Here is a 26399-nt window from a genome sequence, read left to right as displayed (position 1 = left end):
TAGCGGCATTCAGAAGCACGAGACTTTTCGTTTTTAACAGCAGTGACAACAACAACAAATACGAAGGGTAGGGATCTAAGAGCTTTTGAAACAAATGCGAACATGGGGGTCTGCATGTGGCCCACACCCAACATACAACTTACAACTGTGGATGAAAGTGTTAGCATGCATGGGTTAAGCAAAGTTTTTTTTCCCAAGGCCGGTGAGTCATATTTTTGTCCTCTTTCCCTTTCTCCAAGCAATTTTTGGCCCTTCCACTTGCCCCACTTCTGGCTCTAATACCTCTTTTTAAAAAATAAATTCACTGCAGGGCAAGCGTGGAGGAGGATGTGAGTTCTGGGCCTCTGAAGGTTGCTCCAGTAGACTCCCCTAATTCCAGCAGATCAAGGAAATCAGGATCAAAGGTGAGAAGCAAAGAACACTCAGCTTGGAAGGATGACTGATGCCGGCTGGGGATGATGGGAGCTGGCACCCACCACCTCTGGAGGGCATCCGGTTGGGGAAGTCTGAACTATATTCTCATTTATATCTGTTTTTGTCGAGGCTGCAGTCTTGTATCCATTTGGATTTAAGGTCTCCTTTTGCCTCTAGAGTTGGAACTGCTTTGGGGCAGATTTAACACAAGGCCTGTTAGCTGCTGACCGTAGAGCAAACTCTTATCTCAAATAAAATAGACAATTACTCCATATCTCTGCATATCAAAGATTATGAGGAGAGAATAAATGGTTTATAGAGTAGATTAACTGGGAAGAAGTAAAATGGCACATTGCAGCGTATTGTCTATAAATGTAATATAAATTTGTGGCCTCCAGGCCCAGAAGATCTATTCTGCACTTGTTAACAACAGCTCTTCAAAGTTTTTGAGAGCAGCCATTCTCAACGGGGGTCGTACGACCCTCCTGAGGGGCCCTAGCATCTTTGAAGGAAGCCACAGACTGGAGACAATTTTTCACACACCACCTTATGAGGTTTGTTATTATGTGACTTATACAAATAGACACACAACCAGGCACACAACACCGATCCAGAGAGGGGAACAAAACTTTGCAACCAACCCAGATGCCACCTGAGTCCCCATATCTACTTTGGCAATCTCTATGCAAGGGAGTAAACAACCACAAATCTGACATCAGAAATGAAAACACAAACAGCCCGTTTCAGAACATTTCAACCTCCCAGGACAATCTGTCGCTGATCTAAAAGTAATTACAGTGGTGCCTCGCTAGAAAATTACCCCGCATGACAGTTTTTTTGCTAGACATTGACTTTTTGCGATCGCTATAGCGATTCGCAAAACAGTGATTCCTATGGGGGAATTTTGCTGGACAATGTTTGGTCCCTGCTTCGCAAACTGATTTTCGCAAGACGACGATTTGCTTTTCGCTAGACAATGATTTTGCTAGACGGCAATTTCAGTGGAACAGATTATCATTGTCTAGCGAGGCACCACTGTACAGTATTGTGGAGAAGAGGGATGACAAAGAAGGGTTTGAGGGAGAATCAGGGACGTGGCTGTATTCACAGATCACCTGGGACTTTGAAAGGATTGAACAAGGACCAAAGATTCCTAACATGCGATGGCCAGAATCCTACTGATGATTTATGTATGCAAAGTGAAATTGTGTAAACAAAGGTACTGACTTGCCACTAATTAATGAGATGCTGGTTGTATTCCTAATCACTCTTCTTGTTGCATGAGAGACACAACCAGCAATGCAACCGACACCTTGTTAATTGTGACTTGTGCGGTTATACAAGTGTAAATTCTCAGTAGGGTTCCAGCCAACTATATACTCATATTCTAGACTCATCCATGTTCTTGGGTATAGCTGTCGCCAAACATTCTCTTCCTTGATATAATTCTAACCATATCACATTTGCTAAAAACCATACACTTTAATTATTGGAGGTGTTAATAATGCCACTGCCATTTTGAAACCCTTTCACGAATATATATATTGCAATATATTTTTTTAAAAATCACACTGAAATAAATCTGTTTGCTTTTACTTGTGTTATACATTTCCTGGAAGGTCTTAAAATTTCACCCCTCAGAAAGTGAAATACTGTCCTAGCCTGACCCATAGGGGGTTAACGATGGTGACATGTCCTTCCATGTTATTCCAGATTAATAAGAATAAGCATGTGTCCATCTGTGTTAGGTTGCCATAGGCAACATGGCTTCTCTTTTCATGGATGGTGCTGCCCTCTGATGGAAGTAAAGTACAACTACAGGCGAGGCTGCCCTTTTCAGCAAACTTCCTTTGGGAACTCTGCTATCCATATTTCTAGTAAAGTCCCTTCAAAAGTAAAGTGTGCAAAACCAAAACAGAAGGAAAAAATGTTTGCCATATCAAAGACATGTATGTTGCATAGAGAAGGAAAAACGCCTGTCACTGGCAACAAGAGGAGCCTCTTTTCTCTGAAGGAGCAGTAAATGGCACAATGCAAAATGTAGCTGTTCCTTTGGAGTAATTGGTAGTTAGTTATAAAGGTTTCCACTGGATAATCCCTTTATTGATTCAGTAAAACATTGTAAGCAAGGCGAGCTTTTGAGTAGCCCAGAACTCTTCACGGGGCCAAAATGGGGTAAAATTTGGTGTTGAGGCAAAAAGTACTAACCTTGGTCCAGATGGAATGACTTGGTCAGCAAGGTAGTTTTATTTATTTGGAGGGTGAACTACTGTATTTTTTCATGTATAAGACACCCCCATGTATAAGACGCCCCCCACTTTTCTAACCCAAAATTAAGAAATCTAAATCAGGTTTAGCAAGTGTAGGGGGGAAGGGATCAAAGCACTGCAGGATCGCTTTGATCCCTGCTTTCTCCCTTCATGCTAAGACCCGCGGGGCATGGCAAAAGGAGGGGGAAAGGGATCAAGCAATCCTGCCACTGCACAATCGTTTTTATCCCTTTTTCCTTTATGCAGCCACAGGATTTCATTGATCCTTTCACCCCTCCTTTTGCTAAACCCCGTGGGATTTAGTAAGCAGAGGGGGAAGCAGAGATTAAAGCCATCCTGCAGCGCTTTGATCCCTGCTTTCCTTTTGCTAAGGCTTAACAAGTGGAGAGGAAAGCAGGGATCACTTTTCACTTTGATCCCTGCTTTCCCCTCCACTTGTGTTTGTTCTCTCCTCAGCTTACTTCCGTGTATAAGACAACCCTCAATTTTTAGTCTAAAGATTTTGGACAAAAGTATAGTCTTATACGCGGAAAAATACGGTAGCTGCCTCCCTCATTAAAGTGCCTGAGGAAGCCCCACCCACCCATCCAAATACAGGTGTCCAAGGATTTTTTTAAGAAAAATGGGCATGAAGGGAAAGGTATTTTGATCTGTTAATTAAACCCAGTAGACACACCAACCACCACAAAAAGGTTTCTGGCTGCTGTAGTTGTCCCTTGTCAGCCACACAGGAACCAGTTGGAGTGGATTATGACTACATGAATTGGAGGCTTTTTGAGTTCTCAGGAAACCCCACCCAGAGTTTGGAGGAAGGTGAGCTATGAACTAATTAATCCAGAGGCTGAAAAAAACACTTTAAAAACAGCTAGCAAATACATGTTTATTTCCATTTTGGCAAAAGGAAGTTTGTAAGCTGCAAGAGGGCTTGTGGCAGCTCTGCCTGAACAAAAAGGTGACACCTGAAATAAGGGAAATCGGCCTTTGTCACAAAGCATGTGCTTTGCAACCAGCACGTCCCATCATTCCTGGCTTTGCCAGGTTGGGCTGGGAAAAATCCCCTCCTAAAATCCTAGAGAAGATGGATTGGCAGCTTCAGTCATGTCAGGCAGCTTCTATGGCTTCTGCTTAAACTAGCGCTTTGCCTACGAGGAAACGTCCTTGGATTTTGCTGTTGTTTTGCAAGAGGAAGACGACAACCCAGTGAAAGAGCACCTCTTCAACGTGGAGTGTGAAATCTGGCTCTTAGCCTCTCTATATCGGGCTAGGAAAGAAGCATACTTTGGTTCCATAAATCTGACCGGGACTACACCTCCCAGCAGCTGCAGCTAGCATGGCCAGTGAGCAGGGGATGAGGGGAGCTGTAGTCCGATGACATCCGATGACCCAAGACAGAGCAAAGCTGCAGAATCTGCTTTATAGTGTAGACAAGACTGAGCCAGGCGGATCATTGCTGTGACTTGGTATGAGGACACTTTCTATGCTAATTTTATATCAGAGCATCCAGGAAGCTGTAAAATGTGACTGGCTGTTCAAATCAATGTGTGATTCTTTACCTCAGCATTATTCTTTTTTTTTTTTTTTAAATCTGTAATCTTTCACACAACTCTCTCTTCACTCTTTACCAGGGTTTTTTTTTAAATTTCTTCTTGAACCGCAACTCTACTGATCCTGCTGACTTGGGTATTCTGGGTTTTGCAGTCCCAACACATGACTTTTCCTAGTTTTCCTCAGATTCCGCTCTCTCGTGGGCTTTTCTTCTATTAGAATAAGTGCAGCAACGTTGGTGTGTCTGTGTATGCGAGGGAGACAGTAAATGGTTATGTGAGACTGGGCACGGCGGCCACTCTTGCCTGTCTGTCGGTGAGCCCTTGTTGATTGCTGCCCCTGAGGCCACTTCCTTGTGGGTCTCCTCGTTTCACCAAGGCAACTGTTGCTTGCTTGTCTCTTGCCTGCAATGGTGGGCTGCAAGATGGTGCTGGTTTCATCCTCCTTGATCTGGAGTGGGGATTTTTGACCGATAAATGTAAATATCTCTCATCTTAGCCCAAGTGATTACACCAAATTCACAGCCACCGACTCCACTTTACTAGCTGGCTGTACTCTGTTGATGTGTTTAATGCCAGTTCCTCCATTGCCTCCGTTCTTCCTCTGGAGAGCTCCCCTTTCCAACCTGCTATTGACGTGGGAGGCTGCAAAGATCCAGGTCTGCCAGACTGAGGCCTGGATCAAGGCATTTTGCAGCCCCGAGAGAACAGACAAGATGGCCGTGCAGGGCACGACCCCATCCCATACTCCAGGATAGAACATGGTTGGACTGGTAGTTGAATCTTCCTTCATTTCTGGTGATGGGATGGCGATTGCCCTCACGCCAGAAGCAAAAGATGAGCTTAAGGATCAAGAACAGGTTATGTGGACACATACATCTGATTCCTCTGAGCGTGGGGAAAAGTTACAGTCTTTGTGAATAGCAACCAAGAGGTTGTTGATCTCCACCAGGTGGTCACTTCCTTATGGTAGAGCCGGCTTTGCTTCTTCTCTTTGGCTGATGGTTTTTTCTATCCTTTCTTTCCTAAGTGCTTCTTCGCTTTACCTCATTAGTTCTATAGGTACAGTGGACCCTTGACTTACAGACGGCTTGACTTACAGACTTTTTGAGTTACAGACTTCTCTGGCCGCAAAATTTAGGTTTGACTTGCAGACTGAGATTTGACTTACAGACCAGAAAAAAACCAAAATGGAACAAAAACGGCCTGTTACGGGATTAATTGGTTTTCAATGCACTGTAGGTCAATGGAGACTTGACTTACAGACTTTTTGACTTGAGAACCGCCTTCCAATACGGATTAAGCTCTCAAGTCAAGACCCCACTGTAAAAGTAAAGGTTCCCCTTGGCATTTAGTCCAGTCGTGTTCAACTCTAGGGCACGGTGCTCATCCCCGTCTCCAAGCCATAGAGCCAGGGTTTGTCCAAAGCCAGTTTCCATGGTCACGTGGCCAGCGCAACTAGACACAGAACGCCGTGACCTTCCCACCGAGGTGGTACCTATTTACTCGCATTTACATGCTTTCGAACCGCTAGGTTGGCAGGAGCTGGGACAAGCGATGGGAGCTCCCTCCATCGTGTGGATTTGATCTTACGATGGCTGGTCTTCTGACCCTGCAGCACAGAGGCTTCTGCTGTTTAACCCGCAGCGCCACCACAACCCCTTCTATAGGATCCAAGAATCTCAGCCAATGGCCTTGCAAACAAGCTCTGCCATTACAAGGCCTCCCAGCCCATCCCAGCTGGAAGCTATACGACCCCAAAAGACATTCTGAAGTGTGTGTGTGTGTGTAGAACATTTCTTTGACTAGGCCTTCTAAGCAGAGAGTTTGGAACAGTTCCTTTTTTTGGATAATAACTCCCACTCTCCCCTTGTTAGTGGTCATGCTAGCTAGGGGATTATGGGAGTTGTAACTAAGGTCCTTGATTGACTCAAGAAAGGAAGCTATGGTCTTTAGTTTGCAAGACCTGTGCACGGCTGTTAACCATAGGGCCACCGTAATATGGAAGCTACATGAAAGCACATGACAATTATCAGCCAAGTTTGGCTCTCGCAACCATGCCACCTGTTCACCCTTCCTCCCACTACCGGGTATATTTGGGCCGTGTTTCCTCTATAACTGGAGGCCACAGCTTCCTTCAACGACCAGGGGGTAGTCGCCCCTCTTTTCAATTGCTGCCCTTTGCAGAGGCCGCCCGCTTGTTAACCCAGGGTGGAGTAGAGGCATGATTGGGTGGCAGCTGTCATCTTGAAAGGCGTGTGTGGAATGTGCACAGTTGGCTGCTTATTATCTAACAATTTCCTCCTTCGTCAGCAGCTCTGTGGGGTGGAGCATCCTTAACCTGTTTTGTGCAACATCTGGAGCCTTGCCCCAAGGGAAGGCGGGGCGGGCATGCCGGGCACGGTTCAGCGGCTGCTGTGAGTGAGACGATCCACTAGCTGGCATGTCAAGGGGGCTAAAACAGTCTTAGATCAAGTGAGATGCAGGTCACGACACAACACAGGGTGAAAAAAAACAACCTCACCCAAATAACCACACACTTCCTCTGGAAACATCTTTCTTATTTTCAGAACTGGAAACTAGAAGCTCCCATATAATTAGGCTGTTGGAATGCCTGAGAAACTTCCACTTTAAGTGGAAAACTCTAAGTGGCTAGTCCTCAGGGATATAAACAGATGGTATGAAAATAAAAAGGCGGCAGGAAGTAGAGTTCCAAAACCTTTCATGGCAATTTGTCCTTCCTTCCTTCCTTCCTTCCTTCCTTCCTTCCTTCCTTCCTTCCTTCCTTCCTTCCTTCCTTCCTACAGTTTAGTTTTCCTTATTATAAACATCTCTCTCCATATTTTATCACAAATATTTTCAGGCACCTTTCAAGGCAAATAAATAAACAAACCCTCCTAAGATGGCCTTACATAGCAATTAAAAATTTCAGCGAAATACCATCACTTAAAATAGCACCTAGAGCTTGGAAATCCAGCCAAACTGTCTGTTTGAAGCCACGGTTGACCTCATTGTTTTTATCTTTCTGCCCTAAACTGCTGTTTAAAAGGAAGTAAATTCTGCAGGCCTACATCAGAGTCAAGGATACTAGCTTGCAGTGTGATCCCATTAAGTTGTTTGTTTTTTTAAGCTGCATGTATTTTTAATTGTGAGTGAAGAATTTAGTGATTTCTTAGAACAAAACTGGGATGAACCTATGTTCAAATTAAGATTCATATGGATGCTGTCCCAAGAGTCTCCCTTCTTCTTCCTGATTTGATGGCTGCTTCATATAGAAACCAGTCTTGTAAAAAAGCTGGAGAAAAGGTAAGCTGATATGCTAGTTGTATGGATGCTGAATAGTGTATATAGACTAGTGAGGGGAATGACTTATTCAAATACCCAGCTCTCTACTTGAAGTTTGAAGTAGCAATTTCCAACGAAAATTTAGAACAGCTAACTGGATAAATCACCTTTGGAAGTTGGTGGCAACAGAAACACAGATCTGTTATAAGTCTGAGAAAAAGAGAGAGAGGGAGGGAGGGACATGGAGGAAGGGATGAAATGGATGAAAGTCTGAAAGGTTATGTGTATTGCAGACATGTAGACCAAAATTTGGAGAAGTTACTATTCTTGGACACTTCCCAGAATCTACCATCCAGCAGAGCCAGTATTGTGGGAGGTATAATCCAGTATGGTCATTTTTTCAAGATCTCGCCTTTGTGCATTTCTCTGAGGAGAGAAAGAGGAAATGGATATTATTGGATGTCTACTTTTGATTCCTGCCCAGTTTGTCCACTTTTCCCCTCTGTCCACCGTTAAGTGGGGTTTCCCACAGGAAACATAGCCCATACGGATGGTCACTGTCCGTCTGCTCCTGTTCCAAAGCAGTCTTCCTAAATGTGGCACCCTCCAGACGTGCCAAACTACAATTCCCACCACCCACTGCAGGGGAGATGTAGACCAACACATTTAAAGAGCCTTGGGTTCAAGAAAAGTGCTTACAAAGGGGCGCTGCAGGAATCACTCATCCTTCATTTGTTGGTTGTAGTCACTGAGCTTTAGGCAACGCTGAGCTGAGATGAAAGCAAAACGAACTCAGCCATGTTGCGAACAGCCATAAACTTCTCCCAGCCTCCCATTATGATGAAAACCATGACTTAAGGGTGGCATTTCAGAATATAAGTTTAATACTCTGCACTTGAATTTAAAGAAAGGGGTGGTTTGTAGATTTTCTTATATTCTCTGCATGTGTTTATTGTCTTCATAAATACCACAGGCTGCATGGAACCGTTGTATTTTTCAAACAAGGCAGTTGGTAAAGAAATAAATAACAAGCAATTGGTTTGGGAATGACCACTAGCCCAGATGTTTACAACGTGTAAGAATGACATCCAGCAGATTGAGATGGAAAGCTAGGCTCCTTTAGCCCACCACCGCAACACACACACTTTTAACCCTTGTTAAGTAACCACCATTGGCAGTTCTAGGGAGAAAGACTGATTAAAAGTTTTACAAGCAATTTTGCAGGTTTATTTGCTATGTTACAGGCCAGTCCCACACAAGAAAATCTTGTTCAGCCATTACAAATTCAAAGTATTTTCTCCTTCCCACTGCATACCCATATGAAATGACCAACATGAATCTGACCCAACTCCGGGAGGCAGTGGAAGACAGGAGGGCCTGGCGTGCTCTGGTCCACGGGGTCACGAAAAGTCGGACACGACAACGACTAAACAACAACAAGCAACAAAAAGTAGATTACTTCTTGAATGGAATTGCTTTCGAGGTAAGAGCAATTCAACACTATGGATGTATCAACATTTGGAAAAGTTGCTTTTCAGGACCATAAGCCAACTGAATGTTTGGCCTTTTAAAACTGCTTTTATTTTTGGAATATTTATAGTGGTTTAAAGTGTTATAAAACAATGCCTGCTCTGGCATCTCAAAATCCCAGTCTCCCTTTTCTCATTGCTTCCTCCCCCCTCACCCGATCCTACAGGCCCGTGCTCTTAGCTACTCCGAGTCTGACCTCTGGCAGAAGGGCCTTCTGCGCAAATTTGGGAGCCTAGCTTGGTGGAAGCAGCGAAGGAGCCATCTCCAACTCTCTGGTGATCCGACGCCTTTGGGGCGGTTCCATAGACCAGCGGTGGGCAGTGATGTTGACCTGAGAAGCAGCTCTGACGTAATCGTGGCTGTGACTGACCCTGGAAAGCTGGAGGGATCCAAGCTCTTCTCTCAACCTACTGAAGGTTCTGCCTGGACCAGCTTGGTACCATCCACATCTTTGGACTCTTCGCTCGCCTGGGAAGATGGGAGCTCACAGGAAGGGTCCTTCTCCCTCAGCAGTTCTTCTCTGTCCCATCTAACGGGCCCTGAAAAGAAAATAGAAGCCCTCAAGCTTCTGTCAGGCCAGGAGGAGAACCCCACGTCTTTAGTGCCTCTTCCAGTGTGGGCTGAAGGTGCCCTTGATGGCTATTTCACCTCAGGGGCTTCCAAACCCACAAGGATAGGAGAACTGGAGAATCTGAGCTACAGCAGTGACTTTGGAGAGTCTGTCTCTGAGCACCTCAGTGGGTTGGAGGACTCTAAGATGGCGACAGAAGGTCCAGACATGGCGCTGTCGCCGAAGATGCCAGAGGTTGCTCAAAGCAGCCAGGCCAGAAAGGCCCCAAAGATCCGCTATGAGATAAGAATCACCCTGACCAAGGAAGAAGAGGAGAAAGTAGAAGACGGGGCAATTGAAGGAGAGCAAACAGAAAGCTGCGGTGAGAAAGGGCTGCTGTGCCACCCCGGTGAAGCGGAAGCACTTTCTCTGGGGGTTGCTGAGTTAGAGAAAACAGAGGAGCGATGTCACCACAAACCGGCCCGACCAGCTCCTTGGCTGTCTGTATGCAAGGAATTCCAAAATTGCACAGGACGGCCCAGGGTGGGAACCTGCGAGGTGTGTGGAGTGACACTGAGTCCTGTTACTGTGAGTCCAGGCGGCGCAGCTCTGCAGCGGGCATCGGAGGCAAACCCAGAGGAGGGAAAGGACCCGCATGAAGCCGACCGGCTGTCTTTAGGGGATGGCACGCTGGCCGAAAGAACGGAGAGCGTAGCTTCGGAGACTTCCGACAACAGGTAGGTTGGGGAACAGGTTTGGGTAGCTTTGCACCGTAGCAGGTGTGCCATCGCAGCCAGCCCTGGGCTGTTGAGGACAGCAGGAGAGACGTGTCTCAGCAAAGGAACAAGGAGGCAGAATCTCTCTCTCTCTCTCTCTCTCTCTCCTCCTTGAAGCTTCTTTCTTTCTTCGTAGTATTTGCTGCACAACGACCCCAAAGGCTGAATTTGCACATGAGTCAGTGGGGCATTTTTGGTTGAGTGCTGCAGAGGAGAAGATCCGGAGGAGGCGAAGGACTGGAGGAAGGAGCTGCCTCCATTCCTGATGCATGGCCATGACGGTATTGGGTTCAAGGCCATTGAGCAAGACAGAAGGAGAGATGGGCAGGGCTAGGAGGCAAGGAGACTCACATCCTTTGCCGTGTTCCTCTGACTTGTTTGAAGAATGCAATGACATTGTTAGTTGTGTGACTGCAGGGAAAAAAAAACTTTGAAACTAAGAGAAGGTGGGTTTTTTTTCATCCGTTGATAGAGTCAGCCAAAGAAAGGGGAGGTAACCTTTTGCGGTTGTAGGGAATGTACAAGAAAATGAGGAGTTTTCTACCTATTTGTGTTCGTTTCTGTTCATTAAATTGCTAAATCATACTTCCTGAGAAAGTGGTCATTTAGGCATCACTTCAAAAGGGGCAATGTGTCAGCCGAGTGGGGTGGGGGAAGAAGGGACAGGCAGATTTGCATATAATTTTCATATGTTCATGTACTGTATATGCGGGGAGGCAAAGTTGAAACTATAGTTTAATGAGAAATGTATCACATTTCATCCTAGCGGCAAAGATGCTGAATGGGTAATTCCAGAGTCCTTGTCCTCCCTTCTGATTTGGTTGTATCATTGTTTTTAATACCGCATCACTTGTGCATTAGCCTGAAAGTAAAGAGTCACAGTGAACGCAGGACTTTTCAATATAACATTCAAAGTTCTGGGTGATGCTACTGAAAGCAAAGATGGGAAGCATCTGGGTTTTGGACTATAGGCTTTAGAAGGGTGTTTCCCAGCCTCTGAGGTCCACACCCCTCAAGAGGGTCACAAAGTGCTTCCTGGGGAGGGGCACACATTACATAATATGTGTCATAGCCCTTGTTAAGTAATTTCATTGATGTTTCGGAGCGGGATATTAACATTAGTGTGTATGCAAGAGAAACAGGCCCTTTCGGGGGTGGAGGTGGGGAAGAAGCCTCTACTTTCTGGGATGACTTTACCCCCATTGGAAATGTGATTTAAGCAAACATGACAGTGTGAGTGTGTGTCACAGGTTACTTGGCTATTATAAAAGTGGGTCATGACTTGAAAAAGGTTGGGAACCACTCTTCTACAATCACGCAGCCCATGTTGCCAGAATGCCCAAGAGAAAGGAGAGGCGATTCCCTGCTCTGATTAAAAGTGGTGTTGCACTAGCTGCCAGCTGTTTGGAGAGAAACAGACCTCCCTGCCAACTTCATTATTGCTGGCACCTCTGGCCCTCAACCCCTAAGGTCATGTAGGTTAGACATGACAGTCTAGGTTCTTGGTTGATAACTCTTGTGTTTGCAAAGGAGATCAGTCTAGATGGCCTTCTAGCTCCTTCGGATGGAATGATCCTATGATCAAAGGTTGGAAAGCTTATTTTGAGAGAATTACAACGCCCCGTGTTAGCTGAAGTAATCAGAGAGTTCTATTTGGCAGAAGATATTTGAAGTCCTCAGCCACAATCCCAGATCTTTCCCATCGCTTCTTGGCATGCTAATCCATGAGTGCTCACACCCAACCCTCTTAAATATTCATGTTGCTGCTTGCACATGCATTCAGTATTCAATCAAAACTTTATCTTGGGCTTTGCTGAATGGCAGAATAGGGTGTTGCAGCATTACTGGTGAACAAGGGCTGAAGTAGGCTCCAAAGACAATGGAAATGAGATGCAACCAATGCACGGGAACATGGTTTACCGCTGGGAGCGCCTGCTGAGGCTGCAGAAGGATCTGCTGAGCTGCGGATGTGCTAAATGATGTTGCAGGACTCTGGGATGTTTCTGCAGCTTATCTGAAGCACGGCCATCATAAAATTAAAAAGAAAAATCGCCTGCATTTGCTGTCTTCCCCTATTTTATGGATCCTCAGCAGAATATTGGTTGGGCGTGTTCTAGCTGATGTGGTCAGGATGTCTAGGGCACGGAAGAAAGAAGATCTGAGCCAACCACCCCAGCACCAATCCTCCTGTTGAGGCATCCACCTCAAGTTGTTTGGGGACAGCAACTGTAGCCAACCTCTGCCTGCTCTCCCTAATCTTCCAGGTCTTCCCTGGCGTTGTGGGTGGTGGAGGACCCTGTTTCGTCATGAGTACTGAAGGAAGAGTCATCTTCTTCTGGTCTGTCATGAGGAAAGCAGGGCCACTTTATCCTTCATTTCAGATGTTTTGGCCCAGGCCTGAACTCTCCCTGACCTGACATCTTCCAGATGGTTTGGACTTCAACTTTCATCATCACTACCTAGCAGGGAGTTGCTGAGGATGATGGGAATTGGAGCCAAGCAGAGCCAGAAGCGTGGTCTGGACAAATGCCCTGCATGAATTTGGACACGTCTAAGAATCCCCTGCAACATGGGACATGTAGTGAAAATGTTAGAGCGTGTGGAAGGCAGGTAAGAAGAGAACAGGAACAGAACAGGAAGTGGAAATTTCTGACTTTCTCAGCATACAGTTAAGTCCAGTGCCACCTACTGACCAAATGATATAATGACACTATCCACAAATATGATTTCAATCAGGCGATTTAGAGATTTCCTATGTTACGGATTTATGTGGGTAGGAATCTCTAGAGGTTGAAATATCTGAAAGTGATATGGTCTTCCCTTGTTTCTTCTATATCTCCTTTCTCCACCACCATTCTGCTCCCTTTATTATTTTAACATTAGAAGACAAGTTATGGATGCAAGGGAGAATTTCTGTTCTACCCCCTTCTGCTGCTTGAAGAGGTTTGTCCCTTCTACTTCCACAAATCAGCAACCAACACAATATTGGCACATACATCCTGACACTTGATGCTTAAATTTTAACACATTGCTTGGGAAACTTGTTGGGTGTCAAAGGTCATCACATTAAAAAGTGGGAACCATGATCTGAATGTCTGATGGCCCAATTGCACATTATACATGAGTAGAATAGGCATCAGCTGGGCAGGAGCTACTCCCTATTGGCAACGTTCTTCTCTTTCGTCCCTGTCTCCCAGCAAATTGCCTTGCCGAGAAGTTTGAGTATTGTCAGTCATCAGAATTAGATTACATTTATTTATTTATTTATTTAACTTATATGCCGCCCACACTACCCAAAGGTCTCTGGGCGACTTACAATTAAAATACAATAAAAAGATAAGACAATTAAAATACAATTTAAATATATATACTCTAAAAATTGCCATCAGGACCCACAGTTGATATTATTTCAATTAAAAGTCTTCTGGAACAGGAATGTTTTGACCTGGCGCCGAAATGACATCAGCGTCGGCGCCAGACGAATCTCAATTGGGAGGGTGTTACATAGTCTGGGGGCAGGTGACAAAAAGGCCCTTTGTCTACAAACCATCCCTCTTACGTCCTTGAGGGACGACTCTTTCAAAAGGGCCCCCTGGCTAGATCTTAACTGCTGGGTAGGTTCATATGGAAGGAGGCGGTCCTTCAGGTATCCAGGGCCCAAGCCGTTTAGGGTTTTATATGTCAAAACAAGCACTTTGAATTGGGCTCGGGCAGCAACTGGTAGCCAATGTAATTTAAACAGAATCGGCTTGATGTGTCCCTTAGTGGCCCTACCACTCACCAGCCATGCAGCTCGATTCTGGACCAGCTGCAGTTGCCGGACCGTCTTCAAAGGCAGCCCCACGTAGAGCGCATTGCAGTAATCTATGCAAGATGTTACCAGTGCGTGTGTAACTGTCATGAGACTCCGCTCGTCCAGGTAGGGCCGTAGCTGGTATAATTTCCGCAGCTGAAGGAAGGCGCCCCTGGCCACCGAGTCCACCTGAGCTTCCAAAGTTAGACTAGGGTCCAGGAGCACCCCTGGGCTGCAGACCCTGTCCCTTAGGGGGAGTGTAACCCCGTTCAGGACAGGGAAACGGCCCTCCAACCTGTCTGGCGAAGCACCCACTAACAGCACTTCCGTCTTCTCTGGATTGAGTTTCAATTTATTAACCCTCATCCAGTCCATTATCAGGTCCAGACATGAGTTCGGCACAGAAACCGACTCACCTGGATTGGTGGAAAATGAGAGATAGAGCTGAGTGTCGTCAGCATATTGCTGACTCCTCAGCCCAAACCTCCTGATGACCTCTCCCAGCGGTTTCATGTAGATGTTAAACAGCATGGGGGACAGTATCGAGCCATGAGGAACCCCATGACATAAACGCCATGGGACAGAGCAACTGTCCCCCAGCACCACCCTCTGGACACGGTCAGCCAGGAAGGAGTGGAACCACCGTAAAGCAGTGCCCCCAACTCCCAACCCAGTCAGCCTATCAAGAAGGACACCATGGTTGATGGTGTCAAAAGCCGCTGAAAGGTCCAGGAGTATCAACAGGGTCACACTCCCCCTGTCTCTCTCCCGGCAAAGGTCATCGTACAGGGCGACCAAGGCAGTCTCTGTACCAAAACCCAAGGTGGCCCTAGAAGGAGCTGAAAATTGACCGTTGATGTGGTAAACAATGTGTTATGTGCAGGTTTGGTTAATGAATACATGAACTCGCCGGGTAAAGAGAAGTTGCTTTGGATAAGAGGGACTTACAGTGGTGTGAGAGAAGGAGGTGTTTGATTCCTCCCCACCCCCTATCCACCTACTTTCCATTGCAATTTGTCCTCCACTGGGTCCCACTGAGTGTTTGTGGGGTAGATGTGCCTCAGGAATCCCACACAACAACATCCCTCCCTCTGGCGCCTGACAGATGTGCTGGGACTGCAGTGCTCAACGTTCTGCGCAGAGCGGAGTTGCAAGCAAGCGCATCTTGAAGGGTGTCTGTTGAAGAAAGCTGTCGCAAAGGAGGGAAAGACCTGGGCAAGCGGGAAGAAATACGTTGTCGTTCAGCCAGAAACCTTGCATGTTCCAAAACATCTCTGTTTTCAGAGGTGCAGATTCACTCCCTGCATTTCTGAAAACAGCAGCGTATTCAGCATAGGAACAATTTGGGAATGGAAGATGGTGACCCACGTTATTAAAGGCTTTAAGCCTCAGCATTTTACAGCCCAAAGTTCCCAGATAAAAATCACAGGAGTTTTTGGTTTTAATTAAAAGAGCCCAGCCATTCTCTCACCCTCAAGGACAGAGAATATGACTAGAGTGTACACCTTAGAAACCAAGAAGAACAAAGTGTTTAATCTTAATTTTAACTTTCAAACCCTAGTTTTGATTTTGAGTGCTGGGTTATGTTTTTTTTTTAACACTAACAATAAGTGTTTGTTTTATGTTCAAGGTTTGGTAGCATGCCCAGCTAAAGAACTGTTGATGTTACAAATCCAAACTTATGTCTGGGGCCATCCAGACTTTGAAAGACAGATATGACATATCCGTTTACACTGCCTTACTGCAATCTCTGGACCTTCCTGAAATAGGGAACATTCTCAACATTTCAATATTCAGCACATGCAAATAAAACTGTGATGGTCAGTAGGTGGGGGCAGAAGAGGGATGGGAACCAGTAAATAGATACCTTCAGAGGAAGAATAAAGCTTGGGAAGGTTAGTTTTTGAATTACAACTCTCAGAATCCCCCAGCCAGCTATGGGGTATTCTGGACCCCATAGTCTGTCACTGTGGCCAATGTTGTCCTCTAATTTTTTGGGCAGCAGGACCCTGACGTTTCAGCTGTGAGGCCTGTTTCCTTACCTCTACATGCATTCCATGTTGTTGTCGTTTAATCGTTAAGTCCTGTGTGACTCTCCGGGACCCCAAGGACCAGAGCACGCCAGGCCCTCCTGTCTTCCACTGCCTCCCAGAGTTTGGTCAAATTCATGTTGGCAACTTCAATGACACTGTCCAACCATCTCATCCTCTGTCGTCCCCTTCTCCTCTTGCCTTCACATTTCCCCAACATCAGGGTCTTTTCCAAGGAGTCTTGTCTTCTCATGAGATGGCTGAAGTATTGGAGCCTCAGCTTCAGGATCTGTCCTTCCAGTGAGCACTCAGGGTTGATTTCCTTCAGAATGGATAGGTTTGTTCTCCTTGCAGTCCAGGGGACTCTCAAGAGCCTCCTCCAGCACCACAATTCAAAAGCATCAATTCTTCGGGGGTCAGCTTTCTTTGCATTCCATAAAAACCTCTAAATGGGAATTGTAGCAGTGCGAGACTTCTCAAAATGTATCAGGGCTTGCTGTGGTGGAAGAGGGAAAGCAACTTGTTGTGGTTATTATGCGCCATCAAGTCATCTCTGAGTGACCGTATGAATGAACACTGAGAAATCCTCTCCTTGACTGTCCCACTCAACTCTTGCAGACCCAAACCTGTAGTCTCTTTTAGGGAGTCGGTCCATCCATATTTGGTCTTCCTCTTCTCCTGCTGCCTTCTGTTTTTTCCAGCTTTATTATTTTGTCCCAGAGAATCCCCATGAGGTGCCCAAAGTAGGACAGCCTTAGCTTCAACATTTTTGCCTCCAGAGATAGTTCAGGCTTGATTTGATCTAGGACCCACTTGTTCATCTTTCTGGCAGTCCAGGGCATCCACAAAGCACTTCACAAGCACCACACCTAAGACAAATCAGTTATTTCTTGTCAGCATCTTCCTGTTTACTTTCTTTGCTGTCGAGCTTTCACACCATACGTGGTGATTAAAAATACAATTACTGAACAAAAAAATCTCCACATTAACAAGGAGTAGTTACGGAAGTTTTGTGCCTTTTTTAAAAATTCACAGCTGTCCAGCTTAATAATATGGTCTACCATGTGGTCTACAAAGGAAAAGTGCAAGCCATAGAATAATTATTTTGTAGGACACTACTACAGCAGCAGCAGCAGCAGTAGTAATGTGCCATACAGACTAGCAGAGCTGGGAGATTCTGAGAGTTGTAGTTAAAAAAAAACTTTTCAAAGTTCTTTGGGAGAGTATGCAAGCTTCAGAGCTCTACAAAGCTCTTTTCTCTTGATGGAAGTAATGAATGACGCAACAACGCTTTGCACAGATGTGTGTCCCTGTGGGGGCCTATGGAAGCTCCAACGGTGCATTCAGAGTTACTGGGGTAACTGGAGCTCTTCTTTACCCTTGTTTGCCTAACCTGCCACCTTGTGATGAAGACCTAGGGTTGACGACATTGTGATTTCTCCCTCGTTTGTCGTGATGTTGGCACGTTTAAGTTTGATGTGTATTGTCTGGCGACCACATTGCAAACCCAACTGATCTTTTTTGATGGGCATTCGGGCCCTTTTGCTTCTTCGGCAGGAGCTCCAATTTTTTTGGGGGGGGGCACGTGATTGGAATCACATCATTTCATTTCCATTTCCAGTGTGTGTAATCATCACCTACATCGCTTCCAAGCCAGCAGTGGGGATGTCTTAGAGTGACATTGACAGTCAGCAGGGTGTGACATGGCAATGTACGGCTTGCTCTTTCAGATATGATGGCCATGCAGAGCTGGTGGGGGTGTGCGTTTCTTAAGAAGCACTCTACTGGCAAGCCTCGAAGAGCTCCCGTTGTTTCCCCTTTCTCTTTCCCCCTTAACAGACAACTCAAACACTGGTTGCCCAGAGTGATGGGAACACTCCCTCCTCTTCTGTGATCTCTGCTCCGAACAGCTTTTTTTTTTAAAAAAAGAACTATTTTATCAGATGCTTCCCTGTCTAGTCACAGTCTCTGTTAAGTGGATGAGAGGGAAGGCAGGGAAGAGGGGGCAGCACAAATAAAAGAGGAGGGTCGGAACTGCATTCATTGGTTTAGGTATCTGGCTGTGGTTGGGAGTTGAATTCCCAACTGTGTGAAGAGCCAGCCTGGGTGGCCTTGGGCCAGCTGCACCGTCCCAGGATGACCCTAGAAGAAGAGTAATGGTAAACCACTTCTGTGCATTCTCTACCTAGAAAACCCTGCAGAGGGTCGCCATAAGTCAGAATTGACTTGATGGTGCACATACACACACACACTCGGTGTGTGTAGTCTCTTGCCTGAGAATATTCTGGGGTAAGTGAATGTTTCTATATGAATGGAGACATTGATCCAAATGATCTGTGAAGGGTCTCGTCACCCCAGTTGAACCCGATCCAAACCGCTTCCATCTCTAGTGGCATCCTAATGGTCTGAGGCGTTCCACTTCTCCCCTCCTCTTTTGCCCGCTTCCCCCTTTTCACCTTACAGCTACTTCCTTAGTAGAGAGCAAGTTACTCTACCTCTCTATTCACAGCGGAGTTTTTGCACTAGAACTGAATTACTTTCGTTCAACCTAGAGCTGGCTTCTCTGCTTCTTAATCTGATCCACAGGCGGGAATCCCTGGACACTTTTCATTACATTGGAGAGTGGGAAAGGTGGTTGGCCATAAACGGTCCACACAGATCTGCTTGGGGCTTTGCGGCTGCTTTTCCTCTAGAATAGAGTGGGATGTGTTTCCACCCCCTTTAAGGGCTTCATTCCTTTTGGGCAAATATGGGGAGGGAGGCATGTCAGCTGTGGGCAGAGCTGCTCCTTACCTACACACATCCCCCCCTTTGTTTCTCCCACTCTCAAACATACCCCCATTGCAAAAACAGTAATAACTATTGCAACCCTCAAAAATACAGTGGTGCCTCGCTAGACAGTTACCCTGTATGACCGTTTTTTCGCTAGACATTGGCTTTTTGCGATCGCTATAGCGATTCGCAGAAAAGTGATTTCTATGGGGGAATTTCGCTGGACAATATTTGGTCCCTGCTTCACAAACCAATTTTTGCTAGACGACGATTTTGACAGCTCCCTCCGCGCTTGCAAACGTGTTTTAAACAGCCGATCGGCGGTTCACAAAGCAGCTTTCCTATGGCCGATCTTCGCTAGACAACAACGATTCTTCCCCATTAGAACACATTAAGCAGGTTTCAATGCATTCCAATGGGGAAATGCTTTTCGCTAGACAATGATTTAGCTAAACAGCGATTTCAGTGGAACGGATTATCATCGTCTAGCGAGGCACTACTGTAACAGACAAATTAAATTAGCTCAAGTTTCCATAGGGGAGGTTGGGGGATCGCCAAAAGAATCTGTATAATTATTACAATATTGAACAAAAGGGAGCCAGGTTTCTGCCCAGTAAAAATCTTGTTGGAATTCTGATACCTTAATTGTGAGTGTGCAGTGATTTTTTTCCACTGGTGCCAATTTCCATATTCTATATTCCCAAGAAGTGCTGATTAAGATTTTTTTTTTACAGCCACTTTCCATGACTTCGCAATCGTTGGTCTAGCTGCTACGCGCAGAAAGGTGATTAACTCTTTGTGGTGTAACGATGCAAGGGAATCCAAAAGAAAATTCTTTGGTCCCAACGCTGGCATCATGATAGTCCTCTGGGCTATTATCTTTCCAATTATGTCAGACACCTTTACCCAGAAATTCTAGCGCAGTGGCGCCAGGACTGTAACTGCATAAGGTACACACAAGGCAGGAGCCAACATGGAAGCTGCTGTAGCTAATTGGCTAGGTATCCATGTGTGCCCGGTTTCAAACTCATTGGCACACCTGAGATGCATGTGGCATGCAGCTGGCACATTGCCAGTTAGCTGAAATTCCTCTTGTGCAGGTGTAACAGTCTGATAGGATCATGGCCTTTGGGTTCCAAGGATCCATTCTCTCCATCCATCCATCCATCCATCCATCCATCCATTGGGTGACAGACTGGAATTTATAAAAACCTGTTAAAGCTATTAGTTTATCTGCCTCAAGATATCCTTTCAATTACTGTATTACCATTTCACATTTGTCATTGCTGGTGCTACTGTTAAATAAGGAAGAGGCAGAGACCTGTACCACTCTGTCACAAACATAGAAATATCAGTTTAAAAATAACTAGTCCTGAATAATGAGTTATTTGTAATTAATTACGTACGGTTTGCATTAAGTATGGCACAACTAGACTATATTATGACTGTAATGCAGGAACAGTTAATTTTCCTTTTCTTGTGGTATAAACATAACTTCATTTCAGAAGTTACTGTTAGTTACAAAAGGGGTGGCCTCACTACTTATTTGTAATTCTAGCACTGACCAATACAGTAGCTTGTAGCATTTTCATGCATTTTTCAAGGAGTAACTAAAATGTAACCATTTAGGTACTTTTAAATAATGAAAAATGAGTTATTTTTTTAAAATAGTAACTATTTTAGAAACTAATTACTTTGTGGTATTCTTAGCATTGTAACTGTAGCTGTGTACTTTTAAAAAGTATTTTTTTAAAAATGTGTGCTCTGAAGAGGTCTACTTGTAGAGCCCGCCCTCCTTTCTGCTTCCCTGTGGCAAACAGCAGTAATTCTTAACCAAAAGTCCATGTTCCAATTGTGGGACACACAAGACAAAACTGGACACAAGGTTCTCATAATAATTACAAAAAGTATATAATTTTTGCATTTACACTTACGGTAGCGGCAAAATGTATTGTTACAGCATTATTACAGCATTTGGCAAGGAGTTCCACAGACGAACAACACGCTGGGTCAAGAAATAATTTTATTTTGTCTGTCCTCACTCTCCCAACACTCCATTGGAGTGGATGTCCCCTGGTTCTAGTATTTCATGAGAGGGAAAAGAGCTTCCCTCTGTCCACTTTATCCACCCCCTGCATAATTTTATAGGTCTCAGTCATGTCCCCCCTCAGGCACCTTTTCTCTAGACTCAAGAGCCCCGAATGCTGTAGCCTTTCCTCATAAGGGAGGTGTCCCAGCCCAGGAATAATTTTAGTCGTTCTCCTCTGCACCTCCATAGCACTTACAGCCAATCAAGTATGAAACGGAGAGATACAGAATGCCGACACTGATAGTTTAGCTGCCAAATGGGGGTCAACAATAAACGTTTGGTGATGCCAGTTTGGTTTGAATTGCTTGTGAGTTAGAACTGTGCACCTGCTATGAACTCAGCACTGCGCCTTTAAACAGAATCACGACCAAGGTGTATTCCTCATCGTGTGTTTTGAGAAGAAACATTCTGCGTTAGTTCCAACAACTGCCTCTGTTTACTTTTTCCCCCCAAGTCACAGGGAATATTTGCTTTAAAGGACTCTTTTAAAGATTAAAAGTTACCAGCACATCTGGTTTACTGTGCTACTATAAGCATTATTTATGCTACTATAAGCATCATTGTTGACCACATAAAACACAAGGAGTGAGTAACTAAGGAATCATTCTCAGTCACCAGCCTTCTTCAGCAAGGGAAACTCACCCCACGCTAAAATTTGGGGCAAGGTACACCCTCTGGGTGCACAATCTGCCCATCCTGATTTCAAAGATGGAATCCTAACCATGAGAATCTGCTCTAAAATGCCAAAGCAGGAGAGAGTCTAATACCAATCAGCAACCTGAAATTTAAAGCACAACAAAAGATGTTCCCTCCAAACAAACTTGCTCTGACGTGCACGTACTCTCCTTCACATGGAAATTTGGCATGGCTGCCTGGCTTCCAGTTTAATAATCTAACAAGAAATGCCTTCAGGTTGTCGAGAGTCAACAGTTGAAATTCACTTGTTTGCAAGTGAAATACCACAGCTGTGACTACACGAGTCCTTTTGGAGTGGGTTGGTGTGGCCTAAATAGGGTTGCCTAACGTTGTGGGGGGAGAAGTGATATACTATTTGATGTGATCCTCACATCCAAATGACATACTGACCTTCAGTGACCCTACTTAGCCCTGATCCCTCCACTGTCAATTTCCGGTATCATGAAGCGGCATAATAAACAAGCCACTTCAGGATATCAGCAAATTTGAACACTTCCTCTGCTCCTCTACAGAGGAGCAGGTGAAGTGAAATTACAATTTTTTTGCACTGCTAGCACATCGCTGATGCATTGAAACACTTAGATTATTTTTATTTAAGTCTTTGTCTTGTGTGTACTGCTGATCAAGAAACTGCCTTCAATGAGCACTTTACTCAAAGGTGAAGAATATATTTTTAAAAATTTAATCTCAGTGCAGAAGAACCATTATGTCAGAGCTTGGTCTCCTGCTCTTCAGCCATATTAGTTCCTCCTTTTGCATGGCTGTGTGCGCAAGAGTTTGGTAACATTCCTTATTTGGGATTAAGCCTCCATAAACCCAGGTAGTAGGGTGACCAGCTAGCAGTGGCTCCACCCTCTGAAAATGGAAACCCTTAACGCAGGGTGTAATCCTGTTCTTCTCCCATAGTCTGTCTCTTATTAATCATTGCCAGACTCGTGTGGCCCATGAAGGGAGGTGCACCAAATGTTTTGGCTTGTTTAAAATGCTGTTGGTTGCTTGGCAGGCCCCAGGTTGTATTGCTGACTCATCTTGAAGGTGAACGCTGCTCCGAACGCTGCTCCATGCCAAGCAAGTCAGGACTCAAGATGCACAGAGTTTCACAACATTTGCTACTCTGCTCCAGAAAGGAAGGGTCATTTCAACAGGGCTTGAATGCCATTCTCAAGCATCAACAGTTTGGGTTGAGAACATAACAGTTGGTCTGCCTCTTAGGAGTGCTACTTTTTTCTTTCTAATGCTATGATCACATTCATCACAGCAATCAAAAGATAAAGCTTTCCTGGATTGACCCAGAGCTTGAACTTCAGTTCCCTCTTACCAACATACTAGACTATGGAGTGGCTGGAAAGCTATAGCCCTGCCGACAAGGATTCTGGGAATTACAGTCCAAAAAAGTACAGTTTCAAAGTTCTGGGTTTATTGTTTAATGATGAAGGATTGCATAGAAATGTTTCAGGAAGCAAGAGGAGTCCTGGCATGTAGAAAAATAGCATGTCAGGGGAAGATACCTGGCTTCCCCCAAAATGCTATTTCTCCACATGTGGGGATATAGAGAAACAACACCTTCATTTTGTAGAAATACTTTGTTGATGTTTTCTTAATGAAACTTTCTAAAACACGCTCAGGGAACATGGAATGTTATTTGACTGAGGTGAGAAGGAAAGAGAAGCTAGAAGAGATATCTGGAAGGGTTGAAAACCTGAACAGGAGAACTCTGCACTGCAACATTTTGTTGCAAGCTCCACAATTTTCAACATTCATTGTTTAAACATATTTGACCAACAACTGGGCAGATTAATTGTTGACCACTTTGAGACTTGGTCAGCAGCTTCTATCACCTGAATTCAGTTTGTATCAGGAATAGACAACTGTGACCCTCCAGCATGTGTTTGTGTGTGTGTGTGTGTTGCCTACAACTGCCATGAACCCTAGGCAACACAGCTAATGATGAAGGACCGTGGGAGCTGTATTCAAACAATATTTGGAGGACCACAATTGCTATCAGAGGTCGTCCTCCTCCTCCTCCTCATCTGCCATGGTCAATTCTGACTTATGACAACCTTTTTCAAAGTTTTCCAGGTAAGTAGAGAGTATACTCAGAAGTGGTTTGGCACTCCCTTCCTCCAGAGGGCGCCCTGGGACTGTGCAGCTTGCCCAAAGCCACACAGGCTGGCTCTACTCATAAGAGGCATGGTGGGGAATTGAATTCCTAACCTCTGGTTCTGCAGCTAGATATCTAAAACAACTGAGCTATCTGGCCAGCTGGTCTATAAGAGAGATGCTACTTTTCAAGTCTGGCCTGATAACCACACCTTTGGGATTTAACACCCTTCCTTTAGCTACTATTATTAAAAAATTGGTGGGAAAGGAAAGACACTTTGCATGTGCTAAGATACATTTTCCTTTACTGTTTCTTCTTATGTTCGAGGGTGAATATTTGCACATAGCACAGAAGCCTTGTTTTTTTTTATTGAGCCTTCATTACTCGTGAAAAAGTATAAGGAATGGACCAGTTAATGTATGTTTTTCTCTTTGTAAAATATCAAAATGTGAACTTGAAAAACCTGCCAAAATATTAAAGTGTTATTTGGAGGTAAGGTTCTCCTCCAGATGCTCCTGCCTGTTTGAATGGGCGAGGCATTTGTGCAATAATAAGGCCTTGGTTAATTATGTTTCGGCTTCAGGTAAAATGTTTTTATTTGCATGTTAAATTATGGTCCTGGCATTTTATTATTTCAGTCGTTCTTAGCACTGGCATCTACTAAGCATTGTACACTGGTTCAGCTGCAGTCTGTCCTTGCAGGATTATAATGTGAAAGTCATGGCACAGAAGGAAAAGAATCAGGAGGGTAAAGGAAACCCCAGTCAGAAATCAGCTGTAAACATGGAAAGGGCATAAAAATGACTATTTTTGAATGTGAACAGTTGAAATGGCAGTAGGTCTCTCAGCTGAGCCAACAGAAGAAGAGGCTATAACAAGCCATACGTCCATAGCTAGTCTCAGAAATGTTACATGTGTGTGCACGTGTGTGTGTGTGTGTGTGTGTGTGTGTGTGTGTGTGTGTCCAGCACCCACCATCCTCAAGTTCTGTAAGTTGTAGTCCCTAAAACAGCGCCTCCCAAGCTTTTTCAAGTTGTGACCCCCTTTTATAATAGCCAAGTAACCCTGCCACATTTTCTTTAAAAGGCATTTTTAATGGGGTAAAGTCATCATCCCTTCTCAGAAAGTAGAGGCTTCTTTCTCTCCCCTAAGGATTTGTTCCTCGTACATACACACACACTCTAATGTTAGCATCCCGCTCTGAAAGGTCAAGGAAGAAATTATTTAAGAAGGGCTACAATGCATATAAGGCGACTTGCGATCTCCCGGAAAACATTTTGTGACCCCCCTCCCTTGGGGGTCATGATCCCCAGGCTGAGAAACGCTGCCATCAAAGCAATGTTTTCCAAGCTCCAATCTTTACTTCCAAACCTGTGAAACTGGTTAGGCAAGAAACCCTTTCTCTCTGTTTCCCAGAGGTAAACTGACAGTGTCCAAATATATTTAATAACTCCTATTTAACTCCTGTTTGATATTTAAGATGGCTGGATAGCTCAGTGGTTTAGGTATCTGACTGCGAAGCCAGAGGTTGGGAGTTTTATTCTCCACTGTGCTGCCTAAAGAAAGAGCCAGCCTGGGTGGCCTTGGGCCAGCTGCACCGTCCCAGGGCACCCCAGAAGAAGGGAAAGGTCAACCACTTCTGAGTATTCTCTACCTGGAAAACCTTGAAAAAAGTTAGAATTCCCTTGATGACAGATAATTATTATTATTTAGTACTTATAATATTGATTAGCAGAAGTAATAACCTAGAGAATTGAGACATATGGATTTTGTATATTGAAAATACTTAGTAGGGTACTTTCGTAGTTTCTTCATATCCCTTAGAACTGAGGTCAGCGTCTTTTGCCAAGCCATCAACGGCCAACCTCCAAAACGGGCAAAGAGCTTAATCAACTCCAGTTTCTAGTTCGGTATACCACTTCAAGAGTCAGGGTGGGGAATGGAATAGAGAAGATTTCAGAAATAGTTGCTTTTCAAAGGAGATAAAAAAATTTAGCAAACTAAAACTTAACTCACCAAAGTGCCTTGCAGCTGGAGAAAGAGATGATGCTGCCCACTTGGAACTCCGGACTTGTCTTGTCTCTTGGCCAGTCGCTCCAAGACAAAGGGAGTTTCTTTCACAGAAGAAAAAAAAATTGGGGGAAGCTTCCATGGAGGGAAATTGAAACCAACCAATCAATAGCCTGGGAAGACCTGATCATCTGCCATCCAGGAGATTCCTGCAGGTGGTGTTCAAGGGAGAGAGTCAACCTGCAGGCTCTGCATCTAAAGCTTCTTAGCTATATGTCTGGACATGTGCTTTGATCAGGAACATCTCCTAGGCAGAGCCACAGGGGAAACAGAAGAGAGGAGAACCTGAGCACTGCTGTCTCATCTCTCCTTCTGCAACAGCCAGGTAGAAGAGCTGCTGCTAAATATTAGCCAAAGAAGGCAGAAGTCAAAAGGCTGGTCTCCTCTCTGAGCACCAAGTTTGGAAAAATGGTCCTGGTGGGTGTGGGATTCTGAGCGTTCAGCCTGGAGGCAGGCGGTGCATAGCGGCCTCTCCCAAT

At 44.9% G+C, this 26399-nt stretch overlaps 1 protein-coding gene across 1 annotated transcript in view; it reads left to right on the top strand.

Annotated features, from left to right (window-relative positions):
• Positions 1-6285: 6285 nt before the first annotated feature.
• The window catches only part of CRYBG2 (crystallin beta-gamma domain containing 2), a 60243-nt gene continuing 40129 nt past the window's right edge, over positions 6286-26399 (top strand). The window contains exons 1-2 of the mRNA XM_072980014.2: positions 6286-6318; positions 9210-10330. Of these exons, the coding sequence (XP_072836115.2) occupies positions 6286-6318; positions 9210-10330 (1154 nt within the window). The remainder of the gene's footprint in view (positions 6319-9209; positions 10331-26399) is intronic.

This window comes from Pogona vitticeps, chromosome 9 (assembly GCF_051106095.1).
Source record: "Pogona vitticeps strain Pit_001003342236 chromosome 9, PviZW2.1, whole genome shotgun sequence".
In the NCBI taxonomy this organism is placed as follows: Eukaryota; Metazoa; Chordata; class Lepidosauria; order Squamata; family Agamidae; genus Pogona; species Pogona vitticeps.
This window is presented reverse-complemented; position numbering and strand designations above follow the sequence as displayed.